General features: G+C 37.4%; 1 protein-coding gene across 1 annotated transcript; it reads left to right on the top strand.

Moving 5' to 3' along the window:
* Positions 1 to 485: 485 nt before the first annotated feature.
* On the top strand, positions 486 to 13,614 carry LOC115764924 (peroxidase). Its single transcript, XM_030708230.1, has 9 exons — positions 486 to 655; positions 10,931 to 11,103; positions 11,166 to 11,372; positions 11,437 to 11,648; positions 11,710 to 12,454; positions 12,598 to 12,754; positions 12,824 to 13,193; positions 13,249 to 13,354; positions 13,410 to 13,614. Exons 1-9 carry the CDS (start codon positions 653 to 655, stop codon positions 13,516 to 13,518), a joined length of 2,082 nt encoding a protein of 693 aa, XP_030564090.1. The 5' UTR covers positions 486 to 652; the 3' UTR covers positions 13,519 to 13,614.
* The last annotated feature ends 3,150 nt before the right edge of the window (positions 13,615 to 16,764 follow it).

The raw sequence follows: 16,764 nt of genomic DNA on the forward strand, positions 1-16,764 counted from the left end.
ATGTACATATTTTCCTCGTCTCTCTAACCCGCGGACGCCGGTATGAGTATAAATTAGAGCAGAGTAAAAAAATAAGCAAGCTTCTTCGCAGTCGGCGGCAATTCCAGCGCATATGCCTGCGCCTGCAGCGCCGCCAGCGGTAAACTGGCTTTTAAAAAACGCAAACGCAGGCAGTCTCGTTGGCCTAGGCGCTGGCGTTGTGCAGTCGCCGCGGGAACCGATGTCGATTCGTTATAAAAGCTCCAAATTCAACGGCTGGCCAGTTAGTTTGCCGCTGACAGTAACTTGGGGCCTTGGTAGAAAGAGATTTACCAACGGACCGAAATCAAGCCAGCAGTGGATTAAAGCTCAGCGCTCACTTATGAACAGGTGTCGAGTTGTGAATGGGTAGCTATTTAAGCTGCATGTTTATCAGAAACAAATCAATATAACTCGCCTACAATATTGATATAATTTACTCAACTCACCGTGGAATTCGCGTTTTCGATTCGGTAATTGCTGAATTATAAGCATTGTGCTGGTTGGCCTATATTCGTGGTGCAGCTGCAGTCGTGAGCAATTAAAAGTGAAATATTTGTACTAAGTTGATGCATATTGGGCGAGACGTTCACATTCACAAGTGCAAGTTTGCCTGAGGAAAGAACAGCTTGGCATGGTAAGTAATAGAAATTAAACAAACATAAAACAATTTTTGAATAACGATTGGTCAGTTATCATTTAAGTATGCATATCATTGAACATTGCTAACAGTAGATGGCAAAAAGCTTGTATTATTTCTTTAAAGGACTCTTGATGAGTCCAAAAGAAGATTTGGATGGATATTTAATATATTTTATTTGACAGAATATTACAATTAAATAAATTCCATATATGATATAACATATTATATAATTAACTAATATATAATAACATTTTCTTTTATAACTTCGGTAAGTGTTCATTTATAAGTCTATCCCAAAATATAAAATTATTTTAACAAGGAGAAACCTTAAGTCAAACAATATGTTATACAAATTTTGAGTAGATTTTACTAAACTATTTTGTTGTAAATAATTTTTTGAACAAAGATTTTGTAGACCAAACTCTGCAAGATTTCTAAAAAACAAAAAGGTCATCTATTAAGTAAACATTTTTCGGGTAACAACTAGTCATTGAATCGGTAAATATAATGCACTTTCCACAAAAACAAGCTTCATATTTTATGAACTAAAATATATTAAATGATATTCATATACATTTTGGTATTGACTTAGAGTTGTTATTGTTGTCGGAGTACACAATACATTACATATTTCACAAGAAACTTAAAATACCCGCTCTTAGGACATAAGTAACATTTAATTAGGTATTTTTAAGTACATAGCTAATTTGACATTATTTGTTAATCTAGCTACTCAAACCAGTTTCTGTTGAGTAGCTCTAATAGCATATTTAAAAACAAATTACGGACTATTGTTTATACGAGACCTGCTCTAACTGTAAGACCACACTAAAACCACACTACATACAAACACACAAGTTTGAAAGTGGCATAATAATTGTGTTGAAAATTGCATTTGTTTTTATTAAAAGTAAGGTAATTAATTTAAGATACCAAGCAAATGACCTTCATAGTTGAATTCGTTTAAATTCTTGTGGTGCTATTGTTGTCCCCGTCACGAGTTGCAGACCCCAACAGTTAAAGGGCCTGTAGCATGGCTTCAAGTCAAATATAAAACACATAACATAGCTCCTCGAATTTCATTCTATTACTACCCTTGCCCCAGCTTTATTAATAAATAATCGAATTGAACCATTTGTAAGCTGCGCATGGTCAGCAATTTACGCCATCTAATTGGATACGCCCCATTGTTCAGCATCGGCTCTATTCAAGCCAACATTGAAATTGTTAGCAGATACTAATCAGCGCAGACAGTCAACAAGTCTTAGCTGCAACCATAAATTATACATACATATACCATTATATACATCCATATTTAAATTGTTCAAGTGGGGCCAAATGGTGGCACTCGCCGTCGCAAATCGACAATTACGTTGCTTGTATTGGATATGTTTTGATTATTTGACTTGGACCATTTGCATTGATGGAGCTCTTAGCATTCAATAGAACGGTGATTCGAACGCCGATACAGTTGTGTTGTGACCTACCTATCCAGGTGGTAAGGTAAGTGGCTTATGGGCTCAACCGTGCGTACTTTCTCTCACTCGCCAGTTGTATCTCACTTCCAACTGGAATCTTAAGCCAGTTATGTAATCTACTTAATTATTACGTATTTATATACAAACTTCATTATGCCTAAATGAGAGTGTATGTGTGTATGTTGTTTATTTATGCACTAGTATAACCACAATTTGACGACTTGCCATTCACTTGGCGATTACATTCATTTCAGTTATGGCTTTTTAAAACCAAAACCCAGAAGTCAAATATGCAGATACTCGTAAATATTAGTCATATATATTTTGACTTATATACTTTCTCAAATTGTATGCACTAAGCCCGCGTTATACATAAAGAGATGAATTAATTACCTCCTACCTATTCATGTGTAACATAAATAGTACATGTTATTGCGGTTTTTTTTTAAGTCACGTCATCTCAGGGCGTACAAAACAATAGCCCATTATGGTTTTGGGAAGCAATCCCACAAAGACGATCCAAAGATCCAATTATCTTTCAAAGATTTTGAGGGACATTATTTCTGGTTTTCAATTATTTGGCAATACTAGCGAGTAATAATGGCAACCACTGTTGAAGTGGCTCACTTAACCTACACGTGAATATTATATACCTATGGTGTATGTATTATATTTTTCTGAGTGCACACCTTACTAATTAACGCGTACTTTACCCATTTGGTTGCACATGCTTGCTTATTTAAGCGTAAGCCAAATTATACTTATTTGCTTAGACAAGTCTGCACGAAACTATTGAGCCCCATGCACCTAGCATATTGGTAAACCAAAATTTAACGTAAAAGGCTTTTCGACAAGAGTATTTTTGCCTCGAGAATCGACAATTCGCCAGCGAATTCAATTATTGTTTATTATAGAAATATATTAATTACCAAACAATTTAGAGTGCACTTGACGGGAGTGACCGACTAACAGATACCCTGAATCATCTTTTACCAAAACCTGAAGTACACGCTTTTGCCAAAAAATACGAATTTTACCTAAAAAATATTTCCATCTGCTGGATGACAGCAGCCTTAACATTGATACTGTTTTCTAAAAAGGTATCAAAAAAATGAAATATACTTCCTCTGTGTAATTCTATTATAGAAGCTTTGTGCCAAATTTTGTGACTATTACGGCTAGATATGCTCGGGCACTAGAAGGAATTTAAGACTCATCTGATATAACATAGGATGATGATCATGAATATATATACTTAATGGAGTCGGAGTTCTTTCTTTCTGTCTGTTACATACATTTGCAAAAAACCATTATACCCTATTTACATATTTTTAATGGATTAATTAGCTGAACGTTACGAGCATTGCGATTTTAACAGCTGCAACTATTCCAAAAATTTTTTATTGAAATTTGAATAAAAATTAATAATGATTTATTATATTAAAAATGATAAATCAAAGTGAATCATAAAAATGTATATGTTATTAATATTATTATTCTCATCATTTAATAAATTAAGTCTCATACATAAATACTTCTTCGCAATAAAGGTAATTATATGGATAATTAGAAACATAATTAAATTATATCTATGAATACCCCCCAAATATTTTAAAAACTATTTACCGCAGACAGAAAAGATATATTTAATTTAAAAACAAGAATTTTCTGCCATATATTCAAACATTCTCGTATTAATAAAAACACTTGCAATTGTAGATAGTAGACAGTAAATACTATATTTACATAATATTTACATAATAATTCAGCGGCATGATTTAAATAAGTTTGCAGCAAGCGACGTTAAAAACCAAAGTGTATAAAACAAGTTAAATTGGCATCGAAGAAAGCGAATGACACGTTCAGATTAACCAGTTTGGGTTTGGCCTTTGCTTTCGGTTTCAGCCACGTTTCGCACCGACCGCTGATGCAACTGCACTAGCAACTTATACTTTTTCAAAGTCAAGGTCTATATTAACAACAACAACAACTGCAAACGAATGCTTGACTCAGTGGTAGACGGTGCGGCTACCGGCTACTTGTTGCTAGCTACCAGCCAACGACCACGGGCAAACCCCAACAGCATCTGGCCATAATTTGAGTCGATTACAACTTCATCTCGCCACAAACGGAGGTATGTTGTCGGCGCATGAATGGGGGGCGGCTGCAGCAAGCGCCAAACGAATAGCGTGCGAAATTTGAATGGAGTTAACAAATTCACACTAAAATTCGCACACTCCACATTGAGTTGTACCAATGTAATTATGAATAGATATGCATATGCACATATGGATGTACATTCGAAATATTTCTCACACTGTGTGTCGTGCTCAATGCTTATCCGTCAACTGTAGCTTACTAATGGGGACAAAAATAATGTCTGCGATCATACTATGGCATACCATACACCGATACCAATCACATACCGCTTTTGAAATCATTATTGCTGAATAACATTCATACATGAGTACTAGTTGCTAATCATGTACATATGTATAAATGATATTCACATGTATGAATGTATTTGTTTTTAATAATAGAAATTTATACCTTTTTCTACGGGGAAATTCGGACGTTTTATTTCTTCATTAAAACTAAAAAAACTGAAAAATGAAAAGAAAACAAAAGAAGTGCAGTTGACCGCTTCTAATGCCCAATTTACGCCTGTTACTTCATTTATACATACATACATATCTATGCCTATACATAAATATGTTGCATACATAGATATAGTAGCGGTACGCGTTTATTTAATCGTCAAGTCGTGATTATTTGTCTCGCGTGTTTCTTATTATTGCCGCCTGACAATGTCTTTTTTGCTCGCTTCCGTTACAAAGACAACGCTGATGGATCTGCTCTGGTTGGCATTGTCAGTGCCGCCGTCGTGGGGCCGGAACCGGGCCGGACGCGGCAATTGCGTTAAGAGCATCGTAATTACCTTGATTATAATTGCAAGTTGAAACATGTGAGCGTGTGACGTCCAAAACACAACCAAGCAGCGGATCGTAAGAAAGTCTCTCATTGAATCAACACATTCATAGGGTGTACAAATTATGTACCAATAATTGACGAATTATATTATAGCGATGAATAGTACCTTACACATCCTCATAATTGTTCTGATTGTAACGAAAAATTTCAAGCATTACATCACTCTATAAAAGCAACTTTCACTGAACGAAGACGCAATGCACATTGATATACAACGATTTTCAATCGGCTTTAAACAAATTTTCAAAGAGAAAGAAAAAAATAAGAGTGCTCTATTCGGGAAGGAGGTTCCCTGAAACACAAAAACTCTGTCTTCATTTCACACACACATACATATAATCACATTCAAAATTTCAGTCTCCAGCTCTTGTGGTTTCCAAAATCGACAATTTCATACATACTGATGGAACGACGGACATGGCTAGACCGAATTGGTTATTGATGCTGATCAAGAATATATATACTTAATATTATACAAATATACTTAATATGTGCTTCCCTCTTGTTCATTCCTTCGCTATAAGTCATTATACGCTTCTTACCCATTTTCATTGGCTTCAGAAGTGAGCGTTACAACACTACGAAAAAACAAAAAACTAAGCTATTTTTATGTGGTTCATGGTACAATAGAAACGGAATCCCAATTATTAGAGGAAAGTCGAACATTTTTTTTTTTTTTTAATTAAAATTAAGATTAATATGCACTCTCTGATGGAAAATGCGGATCAAAGTGTTAAATTGGCAATATTTCAAGTTTCGTCCGATCGGTTTTAATTTCATTTCCAAAACTTTAAATAAACATATAATGAATACGTGTTTCGGGGATTTTGGAAATTCAAACCGTCACCGAGGAAAATCTCCAGAAAACAGGTTGCATAAAACTTTTCCGTTCACCATCCAATCAGCTTCTCACTCATTTTCAAATATCTTTGCTGAAAATATTTATGGTAGGTGTGATCTACACCTTTCGACGGAAAGTGTTGAAAAATGCCTACTGACGCTGAGATTGAATCAGCTAAGGTAAGTTTTCCATTACGCGATACTTATATCCCATGCTCCTGTTCCTCCTTCTTTTGATTTGCAAGTTTATATGAAACATATTACTTGTATTAAAGAAGTTTCTACTCATGTGCTTAATGACATATTTATAGTGCTGGGTGATTTTAATTTACCTAACATTTCTTGATCATTGTTAACTGCCGACAATTATTTAGTACCCTCAGCGCAACATGACTTTATAGATTGTCTTGTTGCTAATTTGTTTTCCAGGTCCCCAGCTACCAACAAACCCCGCCATTGCTTTCGCAAAGTACATTTTCTTTGGTTAATCAACGAATTCATGCAACCGACTGGTCTTTTTATTTGACTCGGCTGATATGAATATTGCTAATAATTTTTTTATAATAGCCTGAACGTCCTCTTAGATGTTTGTATTCTAAACACAATTGCTTCCTCAAAGCCACCCTATTTTACTCCCAGACTATCAAACCTAAAAAAAAAGTCTAAATATTTTAAAAAGTTTAATAAGTCTGGTTCAAGCTAGCCGAACTTATTTTTTAACTTATTTGAAACGTAAATCATCTGAAGCTTCCTTTTAAGTCAAAAGTTGGCAGCAAGACCGAATTATCGAATGTTGTATCGAGATTTGCGCGAAAGATATACAATGGTAAAACAACAAAACAGCGAAATGGAGCCATTGTTTGTGTCTTATTATTACTTTGTTCAATGGAAAATTGATAGGAATACTCGGGAGAGGTGGGGACAGATGCACACTTAACCGGCTTAATCAAATCGTTCGCGGACAAGGTCGCGGCAAAATTCTATTAAATAATAAATATATATTATTATAATGACAGTTGGTTTTATAAATTTACATAGATATCTTGTGTATTTGAACTCTTTCCTTATTCCGATTATTTATCATACCGATAATTGGTATTATTTAACAAGAAAAGACGGATGTCATCGGCACTCCCAATCTGATTCCCTTGTAGAAGTATGGCTTATGCTTTTGAAGATGTGTCAGGAGAATAATGAATTGCTGAGTTTGGTGAAGATATCTGCCTTCGACTGCCTGCAACGGAAATATGAATAGACTGACGGACAGATGGACATGGTTATATCGATTTTGTATTGATGCAGATCAAGAATATATATCTTCGTTATAGTCCCCTCTACTAGGGAGCTTAAGCTATCATAATTGCGTTGTAACTTCGATTGCATCGACATAGAAGTTGTTTTTTGCGAATCTACAAATAGCCGTCACCAAAATAGGCACGACGCTATGCATGGTCGGTAATTAAAAGTAAAGCAGGCAACTGTTGACTTCATGGGCCTGTATTAGAGGCGGAATCGTGATATGTCAGACTGAATGGCGAAAGGCACTTGCAGAGTTGCATTACCTTGGACCTGGACCTAGAATGTTAACTCCTATGCTAGCTGCTGATGACTTTTAAGGCTGAGTCTAATCGCCAATGCTCTTGGTGACATTAATTCAATTTAATTCGAAATTTAAACAATATGTATATGCATATCTAATAAATATATTTAATACGAAAATGCATAAAAAGCCTATAACTAAAGTTAACAGTCAAAAACAAATTATTAAAAAATGACAAACATTTTAAACTCACATAAATTTGTTTAATTTGTTACTCTGTCCCATAAGACCTGTTGTATGGTAAGACGATTGTATATCGCGACTTGCAAAACAAAACCAAGTACATTGCCCTGGCATATATTTTAATATTTTTAATTTAAATCCATCTGCAAATGAAAGGTTACTTGACAATTTCGATTTACTGTATTATTTCCTTTAAAACCAGTTACCTCGACTTGGCTTAATCGGGCCAAATCCGTTCAGAATCAATTAGTTCGTAGCATCTAAATGTTCGACGGCAAAGGCGACTGCAAATTGCGCTCGCAATTAATGAAAATACCTGCGCTGTGCTTGTAATAAACTCGAACACCAAAATGCGACCAGTCCAGCCCAACGGGTTCATAAATTGCTAATCACCCGACTGCGTGAGTGTACTAATATTGAGTGTTTCGGTCATGTGACTTTTGGCTAGCTGCATCAAAGCTGAGCTACGGTTTACCAGCCGCAACTTTAGCGGGCTGGTCACAAGACTTTTTGGGTACAAACACCTCACTGTGTGTGTGACTGTAAGTGAAAATGTATGCACATTTGCACTTATATATGTATGTACATTATGTTTGACTGGGCACCTAGTCTGCCAGTCTACTTATTGGCATCAATTATACAAAAAGCAGACATGTCGTTGCATAAAGTGTGTGCCTTGATTTCGATCACAAAATAAGGCCAAATATGTTGTAATTTTCTTGTTGATCTGAGGAGTCGCTTAAATTTACACAACTTATAGCCAACATGCGAATGGTAGACTGCATCTGCGATGCCAGACAGCCTCCCAATCTGCACTTTAAGGTGCTGGGTACTCGGTTCTCTGTTTGAGGCACTTTCACTTTAAATGGCAATATCAATTAGTGCTTGTTGCTCGAACGCTTTTTACCTACATAGATCAATCGGAATGTTTTTCTATTTGTGTGCACACCACGTCGTCGTATCGAGGTTTTCACATGCCTTTGCTGAACCCGCCTCCCAACGGATTGCCAGAAAGATATTGACAGATATGTACGTCTGTATCCATAGTGGCAAAGGCGCAACACTGTTGATCCCAATAAGGCTGTCGATGACAGCGACCAGTGTGCCAAGCCATCAATAAATCAATCATTTGGTATTAATTTCTTCGCCGTCTTGCGGTGAGCTATTTTACACTTTAATGATCACCAAATTTCTTTGCCGATTCGGCGATATAAATTTGATTTTAATTAGAAGTCGTTAAAGTTGTAAAAAATTTGCTCGCATTTACCCAATATGGCCAATCTTGGCTAGTCATTGGGGTCGCCAATATTGCCCCACTTTAAATGCATGTTTTTGTGATCAAATATTCGAGTATTTTGCTGACTTAAGCACTTGGGAATGTATGCCATTAGACTCAGTACATAACAAATTCTGTTATTAATACGGTTATACAATTATATTTTTTTTAAGTATTAATATTTATAAAATAACTACTGAGCTGATTTTTCTTTAATATATTACATTTACTATCACTGTTGCTGTTGCTTTTTCGATCGAAAAAGAAAAATCTTTGGACAGTTACCTGTCAAACTTTGATGACTCTAGCTGTGAAATTTTGGAAGATATCGATTCCCACTCTTTTGTCGTCTCCTTGTCTGACACGAGTACACATTCAACAACGTCAAAAATTGCGACCACACGACTGGTATGAGAGGACAGAGAGACGCACAGATCACAAAAAAATACTCCTTTTTACTTTGCAAACAGGGCATGCAATGAATGGAATTACTGTCACAGCTAGGGACAGACGTATATGTTTTCGCCTTAAGGTTCCTATTCCGCATTCAATGACAATTTCATGTCGATATTAGAGATCTGGAAGAGTGGATAGACAGCTAATATATATAGTATATTATTACTCTTATTAATAATATGCTTAACGATCGTAAATATATACAAAAATAAAAATGACTGACCCTGAACAATCGCTGTTGTTTGCATTGTAGTTACCAAACGCCTCGTTTCTCTAATTTAAATTACAATTCAAAATCGTGAATTTACCCGTTTTTTTTCTAATTTAAATCGCCTGATGTTGAGATTGTTGGGGCTATGGTTTAAACTGCGGTAAGAGGTAGGAAGCTTAGCTAACTAGGAAGCCCTGTCAGAGCCTGTTGGCATATTCAAGACTTATTACAGCTTTGCATGTATCTAAAGCAGTCCAATCGTATTGCCTGGGCCATTGTTCTGCTTGCCATGCAATTAAAATATACACCATGTTGCTTGTGTTTGTGTCTCTGTCACGGCAGCAACTGGGACGGATTGGCCGCCAATATCTGCGCATTTGCATGCAGCTGGCATTTTACCCAAAGGTCTGACTACAGATTGGGACTTATGGTTAGCCTCGGCTGTGGCGCTATTGCTAGATGAATGAGTCTAGGTCTAGCCCCGAGGCCAGAGCGCTAGGAAAAATGCATTGTGTACAGCCATCTATTAGAGACCTGCGATTCATTCTATTTACATAAGTAGCCTGCAAGTTGGCCAAATATATATATATATATTATTTTAAAACAATTATGAGACTTTTCACGCTACCACAGCTTACATTGCACGAGCATATGTAAGTATAAATAAATTCCTATGTATGTTTATATGTATATATGTATGTAGTTTAGGCAAATACCAGCAACAAATGGCTGGCATTCGAAATGTCGCAATGAAAATGAATAATAATGAATACATACCAAATAGGTGATGAAACCAGTTCTGACCATAACTGCAGGAGCCTGTGTCGGAAAAACTAAGATCGATTGTGAATTGTTGCAGCTAGCTGTTCCCTAGCAGCTGAAAAGCTCAGCGCATGCAAAAAAGCACGCTTGCGGTACGGGTTTGTTGCCAGTTCACATAAATCGAGGCTCTACCAGTTCCTGCTCTACTATTTAAGTATCATGATTTACTGGCTTTCTAGGCCAATCGACAATTTCATACTGCAAATTTCACATGTACAATAATAGATAATCATCAACCTTTTAGAAATATTTGACGTGATTCTTCTTAAATTAAAATTGTAACATTGATTTAATATCTTTTGCTTGTAAAAATATAAAAAGTAACCTTATAGCATATATTTTACCTACGCACACACTCACACTTGCTTCATAAGGCTAGCTCACTAACAGTGAATGGTAAACTCAATTTCAGATGAGCTATCCGCAGGAGCTGCTTTTAATTGGAATTTTGGGCATTGTCTCCAGCATTGTGGGACTCAAAGTGTCTACTGGCTATCACATCGTCCACAACGAGCAACCGCAGACTCATGGACCAAATTTCCATGGATTCAGGTATATTAACGCAGGAGATCAATATTTAGTGAGGTAAGCCCAAGATTCGCTTCTATTTATTTAAATAAGTCTAACAAACATAATTTTATTACTAGAAATGCGCTACCTAATGCAGTGGCGGATACTTCGCCGGCGCCACAAAATCCCTTCCTTTTGGTTGCGAATCCTCCACCGGCTCCGCCAATGCCTGGGCGAGTCACATGTGCTAATCCTCCACCAATATGTACGAAGTCGGCCTATCGAGCGATGGATGGCTCTTGCAATAATTTGGAACGCTCAGGGCTAGGCGTCCCTAACACTAAGTATGATTCAGACTGGCCCTTGCAACGTTTTTGTGTCGTTATGTACTGAATGGTTTCTTTCTAGGTATGGCCGTCTTGTGACGCCCAAATATGCCGATGGAATATCGGCACCTACCCGTTCTGTTACCGGAAACGAGCTGCCCAGTGCTCGTCTTGTATCTTTGGTGGCGTTTGGTGAGCAGGACGTGCCCGATCCTCAGTTTACGCTCCATAACATGCAATGGGGACAGATCATAACCCACGACATGAGCATGCAAGCCGGTGGCACCCAATCTAGTAAGCCCAATCACTTAACTATAATAAAGTACTAGCTCATTACCCCTGTTTACTTTTATAGGGAAACATCCAACACGTTGTTGCACAAATGACGGACGTTTTATAGGCTTAGACATAGCACATAAAACCTGCTTTGCGATAGTCGTGCCTCCCCATGACCCGGCTTTCTCACAAGTCGGTAAAGAATGTCTTAACTTTGTTCGTACGCTGACAGACCGCGACTCTAACTGTCAATATACTGGTGGACCGGCGGAACAGTTGACGGTAGTCACCGCTTATATGGACCTCTCGTTAGTCTATGGTAACTCTATACAGCAGAACAGCGACATTCGTGAGTTCCAAGGCGGACGCATGATTGTTGAGGAACGAAATGGTGCAAAATGGCTTCCTTTATCACGTAACGTCACTGGCGAGTGTGATGCCATTGATCCCAGTGAAGTCTGCTATAGAGCAGGCGATGTACGTGTCAATCAGAACCCAGGACTAGCTTTATTACAGACCGTACTGTTACGTGAACACAACCGTATAGCCGATGCTCTAGCGGCCCTAAATCCACACTTTGACGATCGCACTCTGTTCCAGGAAGCACGCAAAATCAACATTGCCCAGTACCAGCATATAAGCTACTACGAGTGGCTGCCAATTTTCCTCGGAACTGAAAATATGTTGAAAAATCGACTCATTTTTAAAGCTCCTGGAGGAAGCTATGTGAATGACTACGATTCCAACATAGATCCCAGTGTATTAAACGAACATGCGACAGCTGCTTTTAGATATTTCCATTCCCAAATCGAAGGTAGATTGGAGTAAGTACATCTTTATTAGCCGTTCAATAGGTTGAATGATTGGAAGTTAACATCTTTCACTTAAATTGAGTCATACACTCTGTTGAAGGTTTGGTTTTAATAAGCATCCACTCAATGTTGCCGAGCTTATTCCTTATTTATAGCCTTTTGTCCGAGCTGCGTTCAGTTCTTGGCTCATTGACTCTTAGTGATTGGTTTAATCGACCTGGCATTCTTGAAGTTGGCGACAATTTTGACTCCCTTACCAGAGGTCATGCAACACAGCCAGAAGAGCTGACGGACATCAACTTTGATAGACAGGTGTGTATGCATATACTATGCAGTATCAAATATAAATACCAGCCTTTTCTGACATCCTATATTTGTTAGATCAAGCATTTCCTGTTTAGACGAAATATGCCCTTCGGCACGGACTTGCTTTCTTTGGATATTCAGCGCAATCGTGATCATGGACTTGCATCATACAATGATATGAGGGAATTTTGTGGGCTAAGACGGGCGCACTCGTGGGAAGACTTTGGCGATCTGATCAGTCCGAAAATAATTGATACACTTAAGTCGCTCTATGATAGTCATGAGGATGTAGATTTAACAGTTGGTGGTTCTTTAGAGGCACATGTTGCCGGTGCGTTAGCCGGTCCAACTTTTCTTTGTATTCTTACAGAACAATTCTATAGAACTCGTGTGGGCGATCGTTTCTTCTATGAAAATGGAGATAAAATCACTGGTTTTACTCCAGGTATTATAAGATCCACCCTTACATATATTGATATTAATATATTATATACTATTAGATCAACTGGTAGAGCTGCGTAAGGCAAGCATGGCACGTTTGCTCTGCGACAATGGTAACAATATTGCTTCAATGCAGCCTGCTGCTTTCAAAACAATATCTGGATCGTAAGTACAATAAAATTATAGTTAACATAAATCATTTTTCATAATCGTTTATTAGGAACCCTATTGTGCCATGCACACACATTCCGCAAGTTGACCTCACGAAATGGATCGACCAAAGTGCACATCCCTCCACAGATCACTCAATTCTTTTTGGAAAGAAATGATCGCTGGCACTTTATACACACGAATCTATCATTAACTAGTTCAAAATATAATAACATTTAGATTAATCAGTTTAAAGATTATGAAATCAAACTCCATGTATTATATTGTCTCTTTTTATGTACATAAACAAATCAATATAAGAACTTAACCGTCTTTAATATATGGCCCCGATCAATGCAAATGAAACTAGATGCTTGACTCTATTCTATTTATACTCCTCGTACATTCAAAGTTATATGGTATAATAAACAAGCAGAATGTAACAACATTAGCAGCTCGGCGTCAATTACGACGCTTCCATACATATTTTTTAATAATAAGATATTTTTTAAATGCTAAGAGAGTTTCTGGCATAAAAGCCGAATACGTTTGGGTCGAATTTTAATTATAAGCTTAATTTTATCTGGCAAATTAAAATCTTATCGCTGCCTATATACACTCCGCGTCATCAGGTTAGCGCGATCAACAGGAAATTATATACATTGCTCTAGTTTAGTTCTTTGTTGACAACCAGCTACTTCTTTATTCTATATAATGCATTAATATGTTTCTCTGATCGATAGAGAATCAAATATCGAAAGTCGACTCTAGCAGAGTCTGCGCTTTGTTCTATACTTTTTCTTTTGCTATTTGTTGTCTCTTCTTTCGTTTTCAAACACATAAATATATATGTATATGTTATTAAGGCATTTATATGAAACACAAAAGTGTTTATCTAAATATTTGTCAATACATATTTGTCATTCTTCCTGATGTTTTGTTATTCATTCAAAAGTGTTCTTTCTTTTTGGTTTGGTCTATGTGCTTATGTTTTTGAGTAAAAATGGTAATTGTATGTTAATAAACAAATTAAACTAAAGAAAATATTCAATCTGAAAGCTATACAGCAAAAGGGAAATTCAAATTTCGACCGATATTTGCTTAAGTTCGAGTGCCCTTGTCTAGCTTTATACCGAGATTTGAGTTGGCGTATCAGAAATTTAGTAGAGCATGTACATGCATTTTATACGCAAAAATAGACTCAAGCCCAAGCCTCGTATGGGCCGAAAAAAGACTTTCTCTTATTAACTCTTGAGTTTGCAATTGTAAGCAAACAAGTTTCATCTTGTTAGCCATATTTCCACAGTCGCATATGGAATTATCAAAATTGAATTAAATAAATATTATCAAATGATGTTTCATAAAGATCCTTAAGATTTAATTTAAAGGTGAAACTTCACCTTTGAACTTTGAACAAAGATATTTTTAAATGCACCTTCACCACGTACAGTAGTTACAGTACAAAATTCACCAATTAGTCAGCCAAGAGAGAACAAATACGAAGAAAAAGAAAGAATTGGTCTTTGATACACTGAATTCATTGAAATTAATAAAAAAAAAGGGGGTTAATCATTTTGTGTACATGCTTTTAACAAGCAGATGAAAGCAGAAGCTAGACAGCTAGAGGCTTGAAATGTTGAACATAGATCCCAGTGTCTGCGCAGGACATTTGTTTCCGGTAATCGAAAACTTACCCCGTTACCAATTAATCGATAAAAATCGATACTGAAATTCAGTCTTTAACCAAACCTTTTGAGTTCTTAAGTATCTTTCATGTCATGTCCACCCCCACGCACCAATTTAAGCCACAAATTTAATGTTGACTTTTGTGTGAATATGGTATACGAGTATTCTAAAGTTGGGCACGCTCAGCCTGAGAACTCTTGCTTTAATTGATTTAGTTATTATGTATTTTGTTCCTTATCATATGAATACATTTGAAATGGATGGCGAGGAGTGCTTATGGCTAGGATAATTGGACCTTTGCTGCTTCGTTCTTCGATGCTATTATCCTCAATAAAATGGTTGTCCGTGGTTGCTGGCTGTTTTTGGATGCTGTGCTCATTTGTGCTTGGATCGTTTATTTCTAAACTATCTTCTGCACTCATGTTATCTGTATCAGACATATTATCACTAGATTCACCTTCATCAGACAGAGGGTCTTTTAGATAAGCCGCTGACGCCATAATTTCGTTGTGGTTTAAGGTACTTTCATCGTTAAGATTTTCAAAAGTTTTTATATCATTTTCTGGAAGCTCGAGAAACACTTCGTTTTCCAGGGAAAGCCCTGTAGAATATTTTCGCGGAGGTCCCCATTGATGCCAATTATGGCCTGGATGTGTGTGTTCTGAATGTGGATGTCCTGGGTGTGGATGAGCTGGGTGCGGGTGTCCTGGGTGGGCATGTCCTGGGTGTGGATGTCCAGGATGATAATATCCTGGGTGGTGATATCCTGGGTGTTGATGTCCTGGGTGCTGATGTCCTGGATGAGGATTGTCTGGATGAGAATGATGACCTGGATGCGCTGGATAACCCGGATGGCCTGGATAGCCAGGATATCCCGGATATCCTGGATGCCCTGGATATCCTTTCTGGCCATCACTGTGATCCTCATGGTGGTGTCCTTTTTTTGACGAATGAATTGGAAAAGGAATTATTATTGGAGGTGGATGGGGATAAATAGGCGGATGTGCCGGCCACGGTTTGCTGCCTGGATAGCCAGGCGGTCCAATGGGACCCTGAGGTCCTGGTACCCCTTGGGGACCGAAGTGTCCTCTGTCGCCCTTTTCTCCTTTATCTCCCTTTTGGCCAGGATATCCTGATCTTCCTGTTGAACAAGCAGAGCAATAATAAACACATGCACACAATCCTCATCTTGAGTAGAATTCTAACCTGGAGGACCTGGCGGACCCGGTAGACCCGGCGGCCCTGGTGGAGACGGTGGACAAAAACATTGTTGCGGTTGATGTGGATGCGGATAATATGATGGTGGTATTTTGTAAACCACATGCGGTGCTGGGGCTGGCGCTGGAACTGGAGACTGAAGAGTTGCGACAAATCTTCCAGTTTCTTGATCGCTATTCTTTCTGCTCGCCGAGCCTACACTGCTGGCAATAAAGAAACCTTAAAAAGATGGGTTTGTTATTATTTTGGCATTACTAATAATAATAAATGTAGCTTACCGCAGCAGAAGATTGATATGATCAGCTTCATGGCGAAAAAGAATATGCTGCCTTTCGCCGACGAATCGTTCACTTTTATATTAATCTGTAGCATTTTTTCCAAACAAATTACTTTCAATAATTCAGATTCTATAGGACCGTTATTCATCAAATCCACTGAGAAATCTTTCTTTTCAATGAATTTAATAATAGTGTGAATATGAATATCATTGACTTTGCATAATAAAAGGGGTGACATCTACC

The sequence above is a fragment of the Drosophila novamexicana genome, unplaced genomic scaffold (genome assembly GCF_003285875.2).
Source record: "Drosophila novamexicana strain 15010-1031.04,08,12 unplaced genomic scaffold, DnovRS2.1 tig00000877-arrow-arrow-pilon, whole genome shotgun sequence".
NCBI lineage: Eukaryota > Metazoa > Arthropoda > Insecta > Diptera > Drosophilidae > Drosophila > Drosophila novamexicana.